Below are 15,195 nucleotides of genomic sequence, written 5' to 3'. Positions count from 1 at the left end.
TATTTTATCTCAACGGTTCAAACAAGTTGAAAATTGGGCACATTTTAGAATTTCTTTTTAGAATATGAACACATTCAAATCTTCTAACGCACAAACTATGTTAATCAAATGATGATGGGTTTGATGAGCTATTGGAGTCGGCCATTAAAACTTACCAAATCAACTACAATCTCAAGGCTACCGGAGCTCTCGACGCCACGCGTTGGCTCAGATGTCGAAACCTCGATGCAGGGTTGCGGATATCATCGACGGCAAGAGTGGGATGAAATCAGGCAAGAATATGGTGAATCAACAAAGAAAAAGTGGTCGTTTCCATGAAGTTTCTCATTTTACTTTCTTCAAAGTAAACCTTAAATGGCCTAATTCCAAGTCTCACCTCACTTATGGTAAATTTAGTTTTCACATAAAGTTGAGTTATATTTTACATGATCTTCTGTACTAATATCATGATTTATTTAGGATTCCTCGAAAATAAGCTTTGAAAGGGGTGACCTGTTAGACGAACAGGATTCTCCACAATGGTATGATATTGTCCACTTTGAGCATAAGCTCTCATGAATTTGCTTTGGGCTTCCTAAAAGGTCTCATACTAATAGAGTTAGTATTTCTCACACTTATAAACCCATGATCATTCCCTAAATTAGTCGATGTGGGACTTTCATCATCCAACATGACCATAGAGATGGCTCTCCCTTTGACAATGTTGGAGGAGTGATAGCCCATGCTTTGTTACATTTTGACGCGGTCGAGCGTTGGACCGATGGGGCGGTTCCTAATTCGTACGATGTGGAGACGGTGGCGTTGCATGAGATTGGACACCTTCTCAGCCTTCGTCATAGCTCGGTCGAAGGGGCTATTATGTGGCCAACCATCATGAGAGGAGCTACCAAGGGTTTGCATGCCGATGATATTGCAGGCATCAAGGCTTTATACACTGCTACCTCTTGAGTACCAAGGCTTTTAATTTTGACTTCAAACTATCGTTAGTAATTAATCATTATTGTTAATTCATGTTTAATGTAATAATATTACTTTATGGTAATTAATTAATATAACAATATAAATAAAGTAATTCAATTATAATTTTGATCAAATCTGTACAATACACGTCTTATATGAAACATACAACTTTAAATTAATTTTAAGTATTTAAAAGAATATTAATTATAAGTATTTATTATTTGTTTAATATTAAAATGGTTATATTTGACCAAGTCCACATTCCACAATGACTGCTTTGAAATTTATTTAATTTCAGTTTATACAGTTTTTTTTAACGGTTCAAACAAGTTCTACTTTTAGAGTCTCAAATATTGTTTTTTCAAGTCATAAGAAAATATCGACGTCCAAAATTTACCAATTTTTTTTAATTTATTTTTCAAAACCAAACAAAATTACAAAAATACCTCGTAACTTTCGCACTTAATTAAATTATCTATTATCTCTAAGTTTATGAGTAATTTTGAAACGTGTATTTTTTATTTTTTAAAAAAAATTTAAAAGTATTTTTTAAACGCGAAATTAATGGTATATTATATATAAAGAGGTAACTGGATAGAAATTAGTGAAAGTAGGCAATTCTTCCTTTCCAAGCTAAAATAGAAACGTTTATTTACTATTACACCTTCCCATTCTTAAGCCATCGCTTGACTGCAACGCATCACAAATTCTACCTTCGTTTTGACCTATGTCACCTCTCCCAATTCTTGGTTCTTTAAGTACCCCACTCCCTTCCTTCCCAACCCAACCACAGCCCCTTATCTCCATCGCCCATGGCAGTTCTTCAAGCCTTGTCCTTCTTTGCTTCCTCTCTTTTTCTCCTCATTACCCTCTTCCCTTTAATATCATCTTCTCCCCAATACCCTGCGCACTCCCATGGGTTGCTGTTTCTGAACAACCTCAATGGATGTAAGAAAGGCGACACGGTGGAAGGACTCCACCAAATGAAGCGATATCTCTGCCGCTTTGGCTACTTGAGTCATGTTCAAAATCATTCTAAAACTTACGACGATGAGTTCGACGAGCTTTTAGAGTCTGCCATTCGAACTTACCAGCTCAATTACAATCTTGAGGCTACTGGTACTCTCGATGCCTCGACGCTAGCTCTTATGTCGAAACCTCGATGTGGGGTTGCCGATGTTTTCCATGGCAAGACGGGGATGAATTCGGGCAAGAAAATGGTGAATCGACATAGGAAAATCAGTCGTCATTTCCATGGTGTTTCTCACTTTGCTTTCTTTGATGGAAACCCTAAATGGCCAGCTTCAAAATCTCACCTCGCTTATGGTAAGACGAATCTTCTATTTATATGAATTTGAAAATTATATGGTCGTTCGTGATTGTTCAAAGAGGAGTCCACGTCGGTTAATTAAGGGGTTGATCGTGGATTTTATAAATAAAGAATACATCTCGCTCAAAATGGATAATATTATACCATTGTAAAAGGTCGGGATTCCTACTCATTAGAATAATTTATTAAGGAGTTGGAGTATATTTTTACAGGATTCCTCCCGGGAACCCCAATAGAGGCGATAGCTCCGGTGGGTCGAGCTTTTACGACATGGGCTGCAAACACACATTTCACCTTCTCCCAAGCTTCTAGCTACGAAACAGCCGACATCAAAATAAGCTTCGAAAGTGGCGACCATGGAGATGGCGAAGCATTCGACGGCGTTGGAGGGGTCATAGCCCATGCCTTTTCCCCCACAGACGGGCGATTACATTTCGACGCCATTGAGACATGGGCCATCGGCGCCGTTCCCAATTCATTCGACATGGAGACGGTCGCATTGCATGAGATCGGACACCTTCTCGGCCTACATCACAGCTCGGTTGAAGGAGCAATAATGTGGCCAACCATCATGGAAGGAGCAACCAAGGGTTTGCATGCCGACGACATTGCAGGCATTAACGCATTATACACCGCTACTTCTTGAGCAGCTATTGTTTGTTTTACAAGTAACTTAATTCGTTGCTTCTTTTACAAGTAACTTAATTCAAATTATTTTATATGGATATGTGACATTAAATAAAAAGTAATGTGATTTTATATTAGTAAAATAGAATAGAAAAACATAGCAAAAAAAACCAATACAATTAATAAATTCCTCTAATTTTAGTTTCCATATAGAGCACGAATACCATTAATATCATCATCATGCAAGCGAGTCTTCCTGGACCCAAAGTTCATGGTAGGCCACATGACGGCATCTTGAACGTCGGTATGGCCAAGCCCAAGGGCATGCCGAATCTCATGCAATGCCACGGACTCCAAGTCATTCTGCAATATACGAACACCCCAATCCCAAACCTCCTGGGCGTCAAAGTGAACTCTCCCATCAATTGGCCCAAAACAATGGGCCAATGCTCCCCCAAATCCATCGAACGGATGCCCATCTCCATGATCCCTTCTCTCGAAGCTTAAAACTATGTCAGCCGTTTGGCCTCCCACTGCTTGGGAGAATGAAATGGGTGTTGGCTTCCCAGGTCGCAAAAGCCCGCATCACTTGAGGCACATACTTGGATGGGTACTCGTGGATAAATCCGTACGTCAAGTGCCTCTTTTCAGGCGGCCAAATGTGGCGTCCTGGAAAGAAAGCATAATAAGAACCACCCAGCTTCCCACCCGCCATCGTGAAATTATCTGACAACCCACATCGAGGCTTCGCCATTTGATCCAGCGTCTCCTTGTCCAAAGCCCCGCTCACGTTAAGCTTGAAGAATTTCTGGTATGATTTAATGGACGCCTCCAAGGCCTCGTCGAATGCATTTGTTTGAGAATTGGTTTCGTTTTGGGTCAAGTAGTAGCCGTAGCGTTGAAGGTAAGCCTTGACGCCATGGATGCCTTTCCTGTTGTCGCCCCTGTGGCTTCCTTCAAAATATTAGAAGAACACTATTTTTCACAATGGTATGAACAATAACTTTTACTTTGGGATTCTCCAAAACATAATCATTCTAATAACGATAGTATTGGTTGATTATAAACTCATAATCATTCCTTAAATAATCCGTCCAAGTAAATGATTTGATGTAAATTAATACAAATTACCCCACTTGGTAAATTAATATTAAATTATTATAGGTTAATTAAATAATTAAAATAGGTCTGGGGAAAATTTGAACAAATTCAGAAAATGAATATAGAAAAGGAATGGGAATTAAATAAGTTAGAAAGAAAAATAAATAAATTAGGAGATGGAAATCAAGGAAATTAAGAGAGAGGAAACGAAAAGAAAAGAGCAGAAAATAGAGAAGAAAATTAAATTAGAAACGAATAATAAATAAATAGAAGAAAAAATAAAAAAAGGAAAAGAATTGGCTAATTTAATAAAAATATTCCTAAATTAAACTTCTGACAATTTCTAATAATATTTTTTTTAACTTAAAATAAAAACTCTAAAAACTTGTGTATAAGTGAATTACTAAATTAAATCTTTTATTGTGTTTTAACTATAACTTCAATTAATTGAAGGTGTGAATGTTTGATTAATCCGCTCAGAATTTGATTATAAGAATGTGAAAATAGTAATAAATAGAATAACAATAAATGGAAAGATACCTATGATAATAAAGTAAATATTAGATATTTGACTTATAATAAAATATCAAATATAATATATATGGTAAACTATAATTTATTACTAAATATCCATTTTTTTTAAAATATCTATTAAATTTAGTTTACTTTTATTAAAAAAAAAAAATCATCTACATTCCATATATTATCTAAAAAATATTTTTTAAACACATTTCATAAATATATTTTAAACAAGAAGGGAGTGAAATATATTTATAAGTTATAACTTTTACGAAACGCCAGCTGGAATGGTGCAAATCTAGGGGCGGGTGAAATCCGGTAACCGGCCCGACAATTCGGGCTCTCTCCTCAAACCGTCCAACTTAGTCCATAAGCTTTCTGCACTCGTTCTGCTCGTGAATGACCCTCCAGTTCTACACCTGAAGTGGGTTTCGAGTATAAATTCAGTTTGAAATTCGGATTTTTTATCATCATCTTCATCTCTCCTCATCTATACTCGGTTAATCCGAATTCTTGTGGTTTCTAGCCGAAGATGGCCGGTGGCATCTTCAATCGTCTGTTTTACTATCTATTTTTTGTGTATTTGGCATCTTCTTTTGCTGGATTGCAGGTTTTTGTGCGGGGTCGGTTGCTTCTAAGTTCTAAACCCCACCCGGATGATGCTGCGGCCACTGCTCGTTGGTTGGTTTCTCAGAATTCATGGGGAATCTTGAGGTATAATTTGCATCTGATTCAATTTAGTTCGTTCTTTGTTGTTTAATCGAATTGATTCGAGTTGATTGACTGAACCTTAGTTTTTTCGGCTGTAAATTTGCAAGGGACGTTTGGATTTAATGAGGAATTTAGCGTTTTGTTAGATTTGAGTGATTGTTGTTGTTTTTCTATTAGTCGATGTCTTGAAATCTTGTGGAGTGTCTAAATTTGCTCAAAATTTTCTTTGTTTTTGTTTATTTTCTGCAGCACCATCTCAAGTGATTTCGGGGGAGCGCCTTTTGGGTAACCATCTCTTACTCATTTCATATTCTATTAAGCTGTCCTCGATTTTTAGCTGCTTTCTAGGAATTTTATGAATCTTTTACATCTTTCTGAGCTATGGATGTAAGCAAAATTAATATGATCTGATATTAATGGCTTGTTTGGATTGAATTTGTTCTGATATTAATGGCATGTTTGGATTGATTAAAACAGTTTTAAGCAGTTAAAAAGTCAATCCAAACAGGTTTCAATTTGCTCAATCCCCTGTATTTTGAGTGCCTTGATGAGAATAGTTTCAAAACCATTTTTCAACTAAGAAACGATATGATATTGTTCACTTTTAACCTAAGCTCATTTCATTTTACTTCATGCACCTCTCCAATACGACGTTGATTCATTTTCATGTCATGTTTCTTTGTGATTTTAACATTGCATAGATTAGTTGCTGGTTGCTTTAATGAGTAAGAAGCAAACAATCTTCTACAATCATCCTGTTACATGTCTTCAGCTTTACATCTAGAATTCTGAACATCCTTGTTGTGCTACATCTTTCTATTGTTTCGCGCCGATTATCTCGTCCTCCTGCATTCCGAACTAATCACTGACCTCTGATATCTGTGTGCTGACTCATTCGAAGCACTTATCTGTTGATTACAATGGGGCTAAACTTAAGAAAGGTATTTAGCAGTAGGAAAGAAGAATATACAAAGATTAAGCGAATATTTGCTCCTGCAGGAATGTGGTTTCGTTTAGTGATGGGCCACCGGGCAAAGGTCGAGGCACGCCATATTTCTACTTAACAACTCTTGACCCAACTGCAAGATATGCAATCTCAGATGAGAGGGCTTCATTTACGCTAAGTGAGTACCCTATTGGCACTTGTGGCAAGATAGATCCCGAAAACCCGACTTGCGCGAAGATTACGTTGATCGGGAAGGTAAAATTCTTGGTTTCACATTCACATTCTCCAACTTTATCTTCTGTCCATCTTGAATTACTTAAATCACTGTTTGGCCTACAGCTGAGGCAGGTGGATCCTAATTCCAAAGAAGTAGAGTTTGCTAAAACTTCCTTGTTCTCAAAGCATGCAGAGATGAAGAGTAAGTAAACTCAAGCCATAATTTCCTTCCTTGTTCATCAACATTGCATTTATTTTTCTTGTCTATGTTCATGACAGAGTGGCCTAAGGATCACGACTTTCGGTTCTACAAATTAGTAATAGAGAACATATTCTTGATCGATTGGTTCGGTGGGCCGAAGCCACTTACAGTCGATCAATATCTACATTTCAAATTGTGAGTATCAATATCAAAACACCAGGATTGTCAATCCTAAACCCAGTTAAATAAACTTCAGTTTCTGCTTAATCAGAAGAATTCTGTTCAAGTCTGCTGATGTTTTTCATTCTTACTTCAGGGATGAGCTCACATCCATGAAATGAATTTGTTGTACACTCTGATCTTCCCTGCTCATATCAGCTTCCTGGGTTTAAACTGTAAAAAGTTTATATAGATTCATTGTTTATGGGAAGAATAAAGTTTCGTTCATTTGTTGTCCACATTCCAGAGTTGCTGATGGGTCTTCAATTATGTATTATTTATAAATAAATTTGATAAATGTGTTATGATATTAACGCATTTCTTTAATTAATTACTCATGCTACCCACTTTGTGCGAGTTCCTATATTAGGGGATAGGAGAACCAAACATTTTTTTTAAGGGCGTGGAAATCTCTCTCTAGTAGACATGTTTTAAAAATCATGAGACCGATGACGATACATAACAAACCTAAATGGACAATATCTACTGGTGGTGAGCTTGAGCTGTTACAAATGGTATCAGAGCTAGATATCGAGCAATGTATGAGTGAGGATGCAGGCTCCCAAGGAGTAGATTGTGAGGTTCTATGTCGAGTAGACAGGAGAATAAAGCATTCGGTGGGCTTGGACTGTTATAAAATAGTATCAGAGCTAGACACCGAGCAATGTGTGAGAGAGGATGCGGGCTCCCAAGAGGGTGGATTGTGAGGTCTCACGTCGAGTAGACAAGAGAACAAAGCATTCCTTTTAAAGGTGTGAAAACTTTTCTCTAATAGATTTGTTTTAGAAATTGTTATGCTGATTATATATAACCGCAAAAACAAACAATATTGCTATCGATAATTAATCTATTAATAAAGGTTAATAAGGAAAAAGGATAATTATAAATTGTAAGTGGGCCGATGATGATAAGGATGGGTTTATCATGAATCTGAGCTGGGCCCATGGCCTTGAATCATCTCAAATCCCAACCGAGTGGTTCCTAGAGATCGCTTGCTGATATTTGCGATGAGTGGAGGGAACCAGGCAATGGCATCCCCCAGAAAATTCACTTCTATCGATCGTTTACATCTCTGTAAATCAATTTCCATTACAACCCGTTCCAATATTATTTTACAGAAAAAACTATATACAAATCCAGAGATTCTTCTTCTTCCTCCGATTCTACAGATTTTTTCTCTTCCTCGTTTTTCGCGGCTTTGTCCTCATGATTCCACAAGCTTCCTCGTTCAATATCGCCGTTCCACTCTCCGGTTCCCCCCTCGGGCACTCCCGTCACCGACATGTCGTGCGAGCTCAAGGTAAACTTTACCCGACTTTGGAACTGATTGTAAATCTTGTTTTTTTTGATGTATGGAAGTGATGTGTTCAAATCTCGAGATTCTAGAGCCAATTTGTGCTTGCTGCGTCGGCCGCTGTTGATTTATGAAGAGGTCGAACTAGGAAGTTTTTTGTTCTTGTTCTTGTCGAGCACTGTAAGATAATGCGGATGGAATTTCTTTCTTGTTATTTCAGCGGAACCGTCCGAGAAGTCGGTCGAAATAATGAGGAAATTCTCGGAGCAGTATGCTCGTAAATCAGGAACGTATTTCTGTGTGGACAAGGGGGTCACTGCGGTTGTAATCAAGGTTTTTTTCTCAGTTTATCAATATCCAATTGTTTATTTACAGAATTTTCATTTTCTGCCATACTTATGTAGTCATGCGTTTATCTGCTGATGTTTGTAGAAACATCTCAAAATTGATCGCACGTAATGAGTTGTTAAGTTCTCTAGTTGATTGTTCTCAAAATGAACAGAAATTTATTATTTGGTGAAGCAGTTGAAGGAAAGAAACTTCGATACGATTGTGCTCTCAGGTGGACGGACGTTAACTTGATTAAAATTTGTTTGCCTATAGTCTTTTACAAATCTTTCTTGATATTGCTGATAAAGTTTGTAGCGGTAGATTTTAGTTTGATTATGGCAAGTTGATTACTGGCTTGTCTTGATGGATCTTTGTATTAATTCTCCTTCTGTTCATGGGTACACGTGAGGTATTGCTCATGAATTTGGTTGAATAGTTGTCTCATCATGAAATGAAATTGTTGGGTGTTACCTTGGACTCATCATGAAATGAAATTGTTGGGTGTTACCTTGGAATTGTGAATTTCTTTTATTCTGTTATCTCTTTAGCCCTGCCTTGTATTAATTGATTGATTGAATGTCGTTGATTTGTAATTAGTGTTAGAGAAGCTCATGTTAGATCTAAACAGGGACTAGCAGATCACAAAGATACATTGGGTGCACCACTTTGTCCTTGCCGGTTAGTGTTTCTCGTGCTTTTTGTAGAAATCCCGTATTCTTTTCTAGAACTAATGGTAGTTCATACTATCTTTAATGTAAATTCAAATAGCTTGATTTTTTTTCAGGCATTATGATGACAAACCTGCTGAAGTTGCACAAGGTTTTTGGAACTGTCCATGTGTTCCAATGAGAGAGAGGTATAATATGCATTTATAATTAAGGACTGATGTGCAAAAAAGTTGAAGGATAGCATAGGAAAATTTCTTTTTTCCTAGATGGAATTCGTAAAATCATGGACAAGCAGCCTCTCTGCATCATACTCATAAAACTTTGTTGTCACTTGATTTATTGACCAACTCAATGTTCTTCATTAAGATTATTCAGCTTGATAAGTCTTATTCTTATAAGAAGAGAAAGGAAAAGAAGTGTAACAACCCAAGTTCACCGCTAGCAGATATTATCCTTTTTGAGATTTTTCTCAAGGTTTTTAAAACGCGTTTGCTAGGGAGAAGTTTCCACACCCTTCTAAACAATGTTTTGTTCTCCTCCCCAACCGACGTGGGATCTCACAAGAAGAATATGGGCCATCAGCATACAAATTGTAATTAGCTTTTGAGAGATTAGGGCAACACATTTTATTAATTTTTTTTTTTAAGATGATCGGTGACAAGATTTACAGTTCTAGGTTCTTGTACTTGAAAGCAAATACCTAGATTCCAATATGAGGAGTAGGGGTTTACTTTCATGAAGTGACTTAGAATTATCTCCCATGGTAATCTGGTAAATTAAATTAGTACTCCATAGTTACACATAACCAAGCTGTTCACTTTAGCAAGGAGGTTTTAAGGTGGGTTTTATGTTATATATGATTAAGGAAAGATGCTATTCTTCCCAAGAATAATGTGGTTGCGAGCTGACGTTCAAGGCCCTTGGCTATTAAAATGGTTTCAGGAAGCAAGGAAATGTAAACAATAGGTCATTGTTACTCATTTTATTCCATATCAGTTGCATGAGGTCTGAAAATTAAAGTTTTTCTTGGCAGGAAAGAGTGTCACTGCATGCTTTTCCTGACTCCAGAGAACGACTTTGCGGGCACTGATCAGGTAATTCTTATCAATTAATCTTGATCTGATAGGCTGACCTTGCTACTTATAATGTTTGGAATCAATCTCAATGGAATGACTGCTTACTGAAAGTACGATTTAAATTATCAAACGGTGCGTGGTTTATTACTTGACATTATCACCATTACAGAATTCAAATATTTTTTAAGTTTCATCCTTTCGACCTTAACTAGTTCGTTCTACTCCTTGGAACGCATTTAAATGTGAAGTTGGCATAGATCACAAATTCTTTTAGCGCTGAAACTCGAATGTTAAGCATGCTTTGTGGTCGTTGGATTTGCTAATCATCCACAGTAACTGTTATCAATAATTATTTTCTGCTCTCCCTGGATTTCTTTTCACTCCTCTTTTCTGCAGGCAATCTCCTTGGAAGATATCAGGGCTACAACAGCAAACATGTAACCCTTAATTTCATCTAGTTGTGTTCATTAGTAATTCATATTGGGGTTTGACTTGAACGGGTGGAAATATACAAGTATAGTTATGTATGTAATAACAGTAACCTTATATGCTGATGAGACAATGAATGGTTCTGCCATATCTGCTTCTGACAAATTATTAGACACTAAATCCCCCTTTTGTTACAGTTTTTCATGGTATTTGTAACGTGTAAGTTGTGATGATTGTAGAATACTTGGTATAATGCAAAAAGAAAGCATGCAGTTTTGAGGGATCACGACTTTCTAGGGTATTGATACTATCTTTCTTAGAATCTAAGAACACGCAGGTGCCTCAACTCAACTAGGAAAGATATTCTTTTTTCCCACTTTCTAAAAGGATGAATATTCAGTTCGTGGGGCTGCAGCTACACTCGGTCGAGAATCTTTTATAATGTTATGTTTTCTTAAGTTTTCTTCCAACTCAAGTTGCAACAACAAAGGGGTAATATGTATGGAGCAATCTGGCAAAGATAAGACAGTTCGGTAGCAATGTAGATCTAAAATTGAACATGAGAAGTAAAAATCTCTCAGCTGATGTCATATTCTTTATAAAAATATTATAGGTTTAGATTTTTACGCGTCGTTAAATTCAAAAAAAAATTATATGATTTTGGAGTCACCCGTGTTGGTGTAAACAAAATAAATTATTTTGTGATTTAAGAATAATTATTTTGTAATTGAAAATTTGTCAAAATTTAAATATTAAAAGTTGATCGGTTTGAATGAAAAAGCTTATCTAATTTGAATTTGCAAATTTATGAACGAGCAATTATGAAAAAACTACCCTTTTATTATTAATATTATTTTAATTTTCGAATTTACAAAACAGTAAAATAACCATAAAGACAAATGTAAATTAAAGTCAGTTTTAGGTTTTAGTTAACTAAATTTATACCTTTAATCGGTGGTGTATTCGTGTAGGTAACCTGATTGCAGGCGGGCAGCCCTGAGTGGTGGCCGTACGATGCCTCTCACGTCATCTTCTTCTTTATTTCTTTCCCAATTCCTTACAGTTTGATTATTATTGTTCATTAACTCTAGGGTTTCATTCCATTTTGTGTTACCTACATAGGTCGAGGCTTCAATTGTTTCACAGGTTTCGTTCCTGGAGATGTCGAGGCCCCAAGTCACCATCACTCTGGGGCGCTCTGGTCAGGTAATCCAATCAATATGCACCTACTGAAGAGTTCATTTAGTTTGTTTCTTAGTGTCTGGTTTGCGTTATTTAAGAAATTAAAAAGAGCTGAGACTTTTCGATTTCGATATTTTTACGATAATCATGTTATCGACGATTGTTGAACGCTGCGTTGTTATTTTATATTATTTTTGGTATGAATGAATCATTTGCAGATGGTAAAGAGAGGAGGTTCTGACTTCGCTCAATCGAATATTGATTCTGGACCAGTGCCAAGAAGAAAACGATATATTGAGAGATCAGCAGATAATGCAGAGGATTTGTTCTCATCCACGAATAAGCGGTTTGTTTTTTTTTTCTCTCTTTCTTTATTGATTGTTAGCAGCATTGAAATCCAGGCGTTTTTTCTTTTCTTTTCTTCCCACCCCAATTTCTCCGGCTTGTTTGTATTGTTCGAGTTAAACTTCTTCGTTCTCTGTGCTCTTATCGAGTATCGAGTTGGTTCTTCTTATACTTCTGGGCGTACTTCAATTTGAATGAGGACTTACTGATTTTTCATTCTGTATAAATCTGGTCATTTTTACTGTAATTTTGAGATAGTTTTTAGAATACGTATTCTGAATTTTGCATGCCTTTGTTGGGTATTCTCTTAGCAGGCAACGTGGAGATGGTTTTGATTGGAGTTCAAGTGGTCAAAGAAAAAACGGTACAAGACTGTTCTCTACTTGTATTATTGTTTTTTTTTTTTTTTTATATGTATTGGTTTTCTGTGATCTCGTGGTTACTTCAGTTCTTATTCGAATAAAGTCTACAGAGTTGGTCAAAATGATCTGCGCTTGAAACTTATGCGCAAAAATCAATCCAAGAAAATTGGTCTTGGCGAAGAACACTCAAGGGTGGAAATACACCATCAATTATCAAAAAATTATCTGCCCTCAACTAGTGGAGATGTAATACATCGTAGGCATGAATTTAGAGGGAGTAATCTTATAAGGCAAACACATTACCGAAAAAGTGCCGATGATCTATACCTAGAACATTCACAAAGGAAAAGTACTGTATCATATGTTGACAGGATGAGAGTTAGATCCCCAGATGGGATCATGAAGAGCTCCATGGGACTTTCACCTCCTAGATACAATGATGAGTTTAGGAGGATCTCATCTATGAGGGAAGCTGATCGTTCTAGAGATGAATGGTTTTTTAGGAACAGCGTTGCTGATAGTTATAGGTCTGTAGACTCTGCACCTGCGAAAATGAAAGCCACCCTCCCTGTGTCTGGCAAGGCAGTTAAGGATCTCACAGCAATAAGTGGCAGCATGCAGAGAAGTTCCGCAATGGTATGCTTTTTGGCTGTTCAGTTTATCGGTCTAATTTAGTGTGCCAATTCAGTTATTAAATTTTACAATCTTATAAATTAGCTCATCTTAGACATCAAGTTGCGCCTTTTCTTGCTAAGTCTCGTTAATGATTGTTATATAGGGAGAGGGTACTCTTTCTGTTGCTGGCTTGTTGAATTCGCTTGGTTTGGGGAAATATGTCATTCATTTTCAGGCAGAAGAAGTAAGTTATCTCAGCTTGTGCATTATTTTTCAGCATTTTTTAAGGGTGCTGAATGTATGTACTTTCCTGAAAATTAAAACCCATTTTAAGATGTAAATTCTTTAGGATACAACCATTGGGCGTCTTTTTTGTTTTTTTTTTCTTTTCATGTGAATGTTATATATGAAGTTCCTTGGGGCTTTGTTGAGGTGTGATGACGATTGCCTATAGACTCCTCAATCTTGTATATAAACCTAGGTTCTTTTTGTAAATTATATCTTGCAGATTGATATGACAGCTTTGAGACAGATGGGAGACAGGGATCTTAAAGAGTTGGGGATACCCATGGTAGTTCCGTTTCCCTGGCCTTCTACGATTGTTCAACTCTAATTGAAATACATTCTTGGCTTGCAGACTTACGTTCACTCCTGTATGGTGTACTTGTCTAATTAGAATTTTGATGAACCATGCTAGTTTAGAAAAAAGTGTCATTCCATCAAGTTCAAGTTGACAAAGGTTTGGGCTGCGAGTGAGTGACCTTAGGATTGAATCAAAATGTCCTGGATTGGAATATTGATTGTTCCACGAGCTTCTTAAGTGTGATAATTTGTAGGGTCTTACCTAGGTCGCTAGATTCATACACATAGGAGTTATGAGTTATATATATGTTCTTCACCTGTGGCATTCATCATTCATCGAATTATTAGTATTGCTAAAGAAGAATGTATCTTACGGCATGTGTTATATGCAATATCAAATCATTTGATAGAAAGTACTGTATACGTAGTAGTTGCCACTTTGCTAACCATTCTATTGAATGATTTTACTTGGAACTTCAATATCATGCAAACTACTTGTATCCATTTTGGGTGAAGAACTTTGCAAGGCGGCTAAGTTTAACCCCTCTTGGCATCGGTCACTAGGCCTTTTGCAATTATGAGTTTGGTTTTTTTCATTTAGATAAGAGTTATTATCTTTATTTCGGTCTGACTCCTTTCTTTGGGCTAGTCTTTCTTTTTTTTTTTTTTTTTTTGTACACCTGGTTTATTATTTCATTCTCTCCATGAAAACGTAGTTTCTTATTAAAGAAAGTTCGTCGTATCCATCGAAGACTTATTTTGAGCCCTGCCCTGTGATTCNTTTTTTTTTTTTTTTTTTTTTTTTTGTACACCTGGTTTATTATTTCATTCTCTCCATGAAAACGTAGTTTCTTATTAAAGAAAGTTCGTCGTATCCATCGAAGACTTATTTTGAGCCCTGCCCTGTGATTCTTAATTAACAGGGACCAAGGAAAAAGATTCTGCTCGCCATGTTGCCCTGTTCTAAGCAGCCGCCGCCACCACTCTCAATGACACGATCATAGGGTTTTGCTGCTCTAATGTCTGTCTTCCAAAATGTGTACGAATGTATTGAACTGAATTACTAAATTTGGTTTTATGCTCAGTAACTTATTCCGTTTTTAAGTAGCCCTTCTTCGGATGTTTTATGCGTATGTATAAACAATTTGAGGATAAATTAAGTAGTGAAATCAATTGTGTATAGAGCATAGACCTCTCTGCCTTACCAAAGCTGTGCTTAGCATACATGGATAAAACTTTGAACCATTTACTAATTGAGAATGGAGTCGACGGATACCCAATTCATTCGGGTAAACATGTGTTAGATCTCATTAGATGAGAATTTCATGAACACAAATGGATGATAAATATTACATTGAACCTCATCACTCCATGATTAACATCGATAAGCTTGAACCTTGAGCTTAGACTTCATGTGTTTTGTGCGTTCTCTTACATTCCAGGAAGCAGAACAGGCTACGAAGATGATCATCACTACGCTC

The 15,195-nt window shown here is 36.7% G+C and overlaps 5 protein-coding genes and 1 pseudogene across 7 annotated transcripts; 5 read left to right on the top strand and 1 right to left on the bottom strand.

Annotated features, from left to right (window-relative positions):
* Window positions 1-107: 107 nt before the first annotated feature.
* Window positions 108-948, top strand: LOC111489406 (annotated as a pseudogene).
* Window positions 949-1,737: 789 nt separating this feature from the next.
* Window positions 1,738-3,017, top strand: LOC111489576 (metalloendoproteinase 2-MMP-like). The gene is made up of 2 exons (XM_023137879.1): window positions 1,738-2,286; window positions 2,503-3,017. The coding sequence occupies exons 1-2, from the start codon at window positions 1,773-1,775 to the stop codon at window positions 2,934-2,936; spliced, it is 948 nt and encodes a 315-aa protein (XP_022993647.1). The 5' UTR covers window positions 1,738-1,772; the 3' UTR covers window positions 2,937-3,017.
* A 98-nt stretch (window positions 3,018-3,115) lies between these two features.
* Window positions 3,116-5,027, bottom strand: LOC111489405 (metalloendoproteinase 5-MMP-like). The gene is made up of 3 exons (XM_023137595.1): window positions 4,892-5,027; window positions 3,520-3,871; window positions 3,116-3,407 (listed from the first exon to the last, which is right to left on the bottom strand). The coding sequence occupies exons 1-3, from the start codon at window positions 5,025-5,027 to the stop codon at window positions 3,116-3,118; spliced, it is 780 nt and encodes a 259-aa protein (XP_022993363.1).
* LOC111489589 (protein CREG1) lies at window positions 4,870-7,165 on the top strand. 2 transcript variants are annotated; one of them, XM_023137897.1, is made up of 6 exons: window positions 4,878-5,251; window positions 5,498-5,533; window positions 6,248-6,449; window positions 6,534-6,612; window positions 6,690-6,807; window positions 6,929-7,165. In XM_023137897.1, exons 1-6 carry the CDS (start codon window positions 5,070-5,072, stop codon window positions 6,951-6,953), a joined length of 642 nt encoding a protein of 213 aa, XP_022993665.1. In that variant the 5' UTR covers window positions 4,878-5,069; the 3' UTR covers window positions 6,954-7,165. The 2 variants fall into 2 exon arrangements, with proteins under 2 accessions (XP_022993664.1, XP_022993665.1); XM_023137896.1 differs by having other exon boundaries at window positions 4,870-5,251; window positions 6,248-6,612.
* A 632-nt stretch (window positions 7,166-7,797) lies between these two features.
* On the top strand, window positions 7,798-10,808 carry LOC111489601 (ferredoxin-thioredoxin reductase catalytic chain, chloroplastic-like). Its single transcript, XM_023137912.1, has 6 exons — window positions 7,798-8,131; window positions 8,346-8,458; window positions 9,084-9,133; window positions 9,240-9,311; window positions 10,157-10,217; window positions 10,596-10,808. The coding sequence occupies exons 1-6, from the start codon at window positions 8,038-8,040 to the stop codon at window positions 10,638-10,640; spliced, it is 435 nt and encodes a 144-aa protein (XP_022993680.1). The 5' UTR covers window positions 7,798-8,037; the 3' UTR covers window positions 10,641-10,808.
* Window positions 10,809-11,632: 824 nt separating this feature from the next.
* On the top strand, window positions 11,633-14,969 carry LOC111489570 (ankyrin repeat and SAM domain-containing protein 6-like). 2 transcript variants are annotated; one of them, XM_023137872.1, is made up of 8 exons: window positions 11,633-11,651; window positions 11,745-11,834; window positions 12,029-12,156; window positions 12,470-12,519; window positions 12,621-13,153; window positions 13,296-13,376; window positions 13,641-13,703; window positions 14,638-14,969. In XM_023137872.1, exons 2-8 carry the CDS (start codon window positions 11,790-11,792, stop codon window positions 14,716-14,718), a joined length of 981 nt encoding a protein of 326 aa, XP_022993640.1. In that variant the 5' UTR covers window positions 11,633-11,651; window positions 11,745-11,789; the 3' UTR covers window positions 14,719-14,969. The 2 variants fall into 2 exon arrangements, with proteins under 2 accessions (XP_022993640.1, XP_022993639.1); XM_023137871.1 differs by lacking the exon at window positions 11,633-11,651 and having other exon boundaries at window positions 11,678-11,834.
* The last annotated feature ends 226 nt before the right edge of the window (window positions 14,970-15,195 follow it).

The sequence above is a fragment of the Cucurbita maxima genome, unplaced genomic scaffold, assembly GCF_002738345.1.
Source record: "Cucurbita maxima cultivar Rimu unplaced genomic scaffold, Cmax_1.0 Cma_Scf00014, whole genome shotgun sequence".
Lineage (NCBI taxonomy): Eukaryota > Viridiplantae > Streptophyta > Magnoliopsida > Cucurbitales > Cucurbitaceae > Cucurbita > Cucurbita maxima.
Note: the sequence above shows the minus strand (reverse complement) of the source record. Positions and strands in the feature narration are given on the sequence as shown.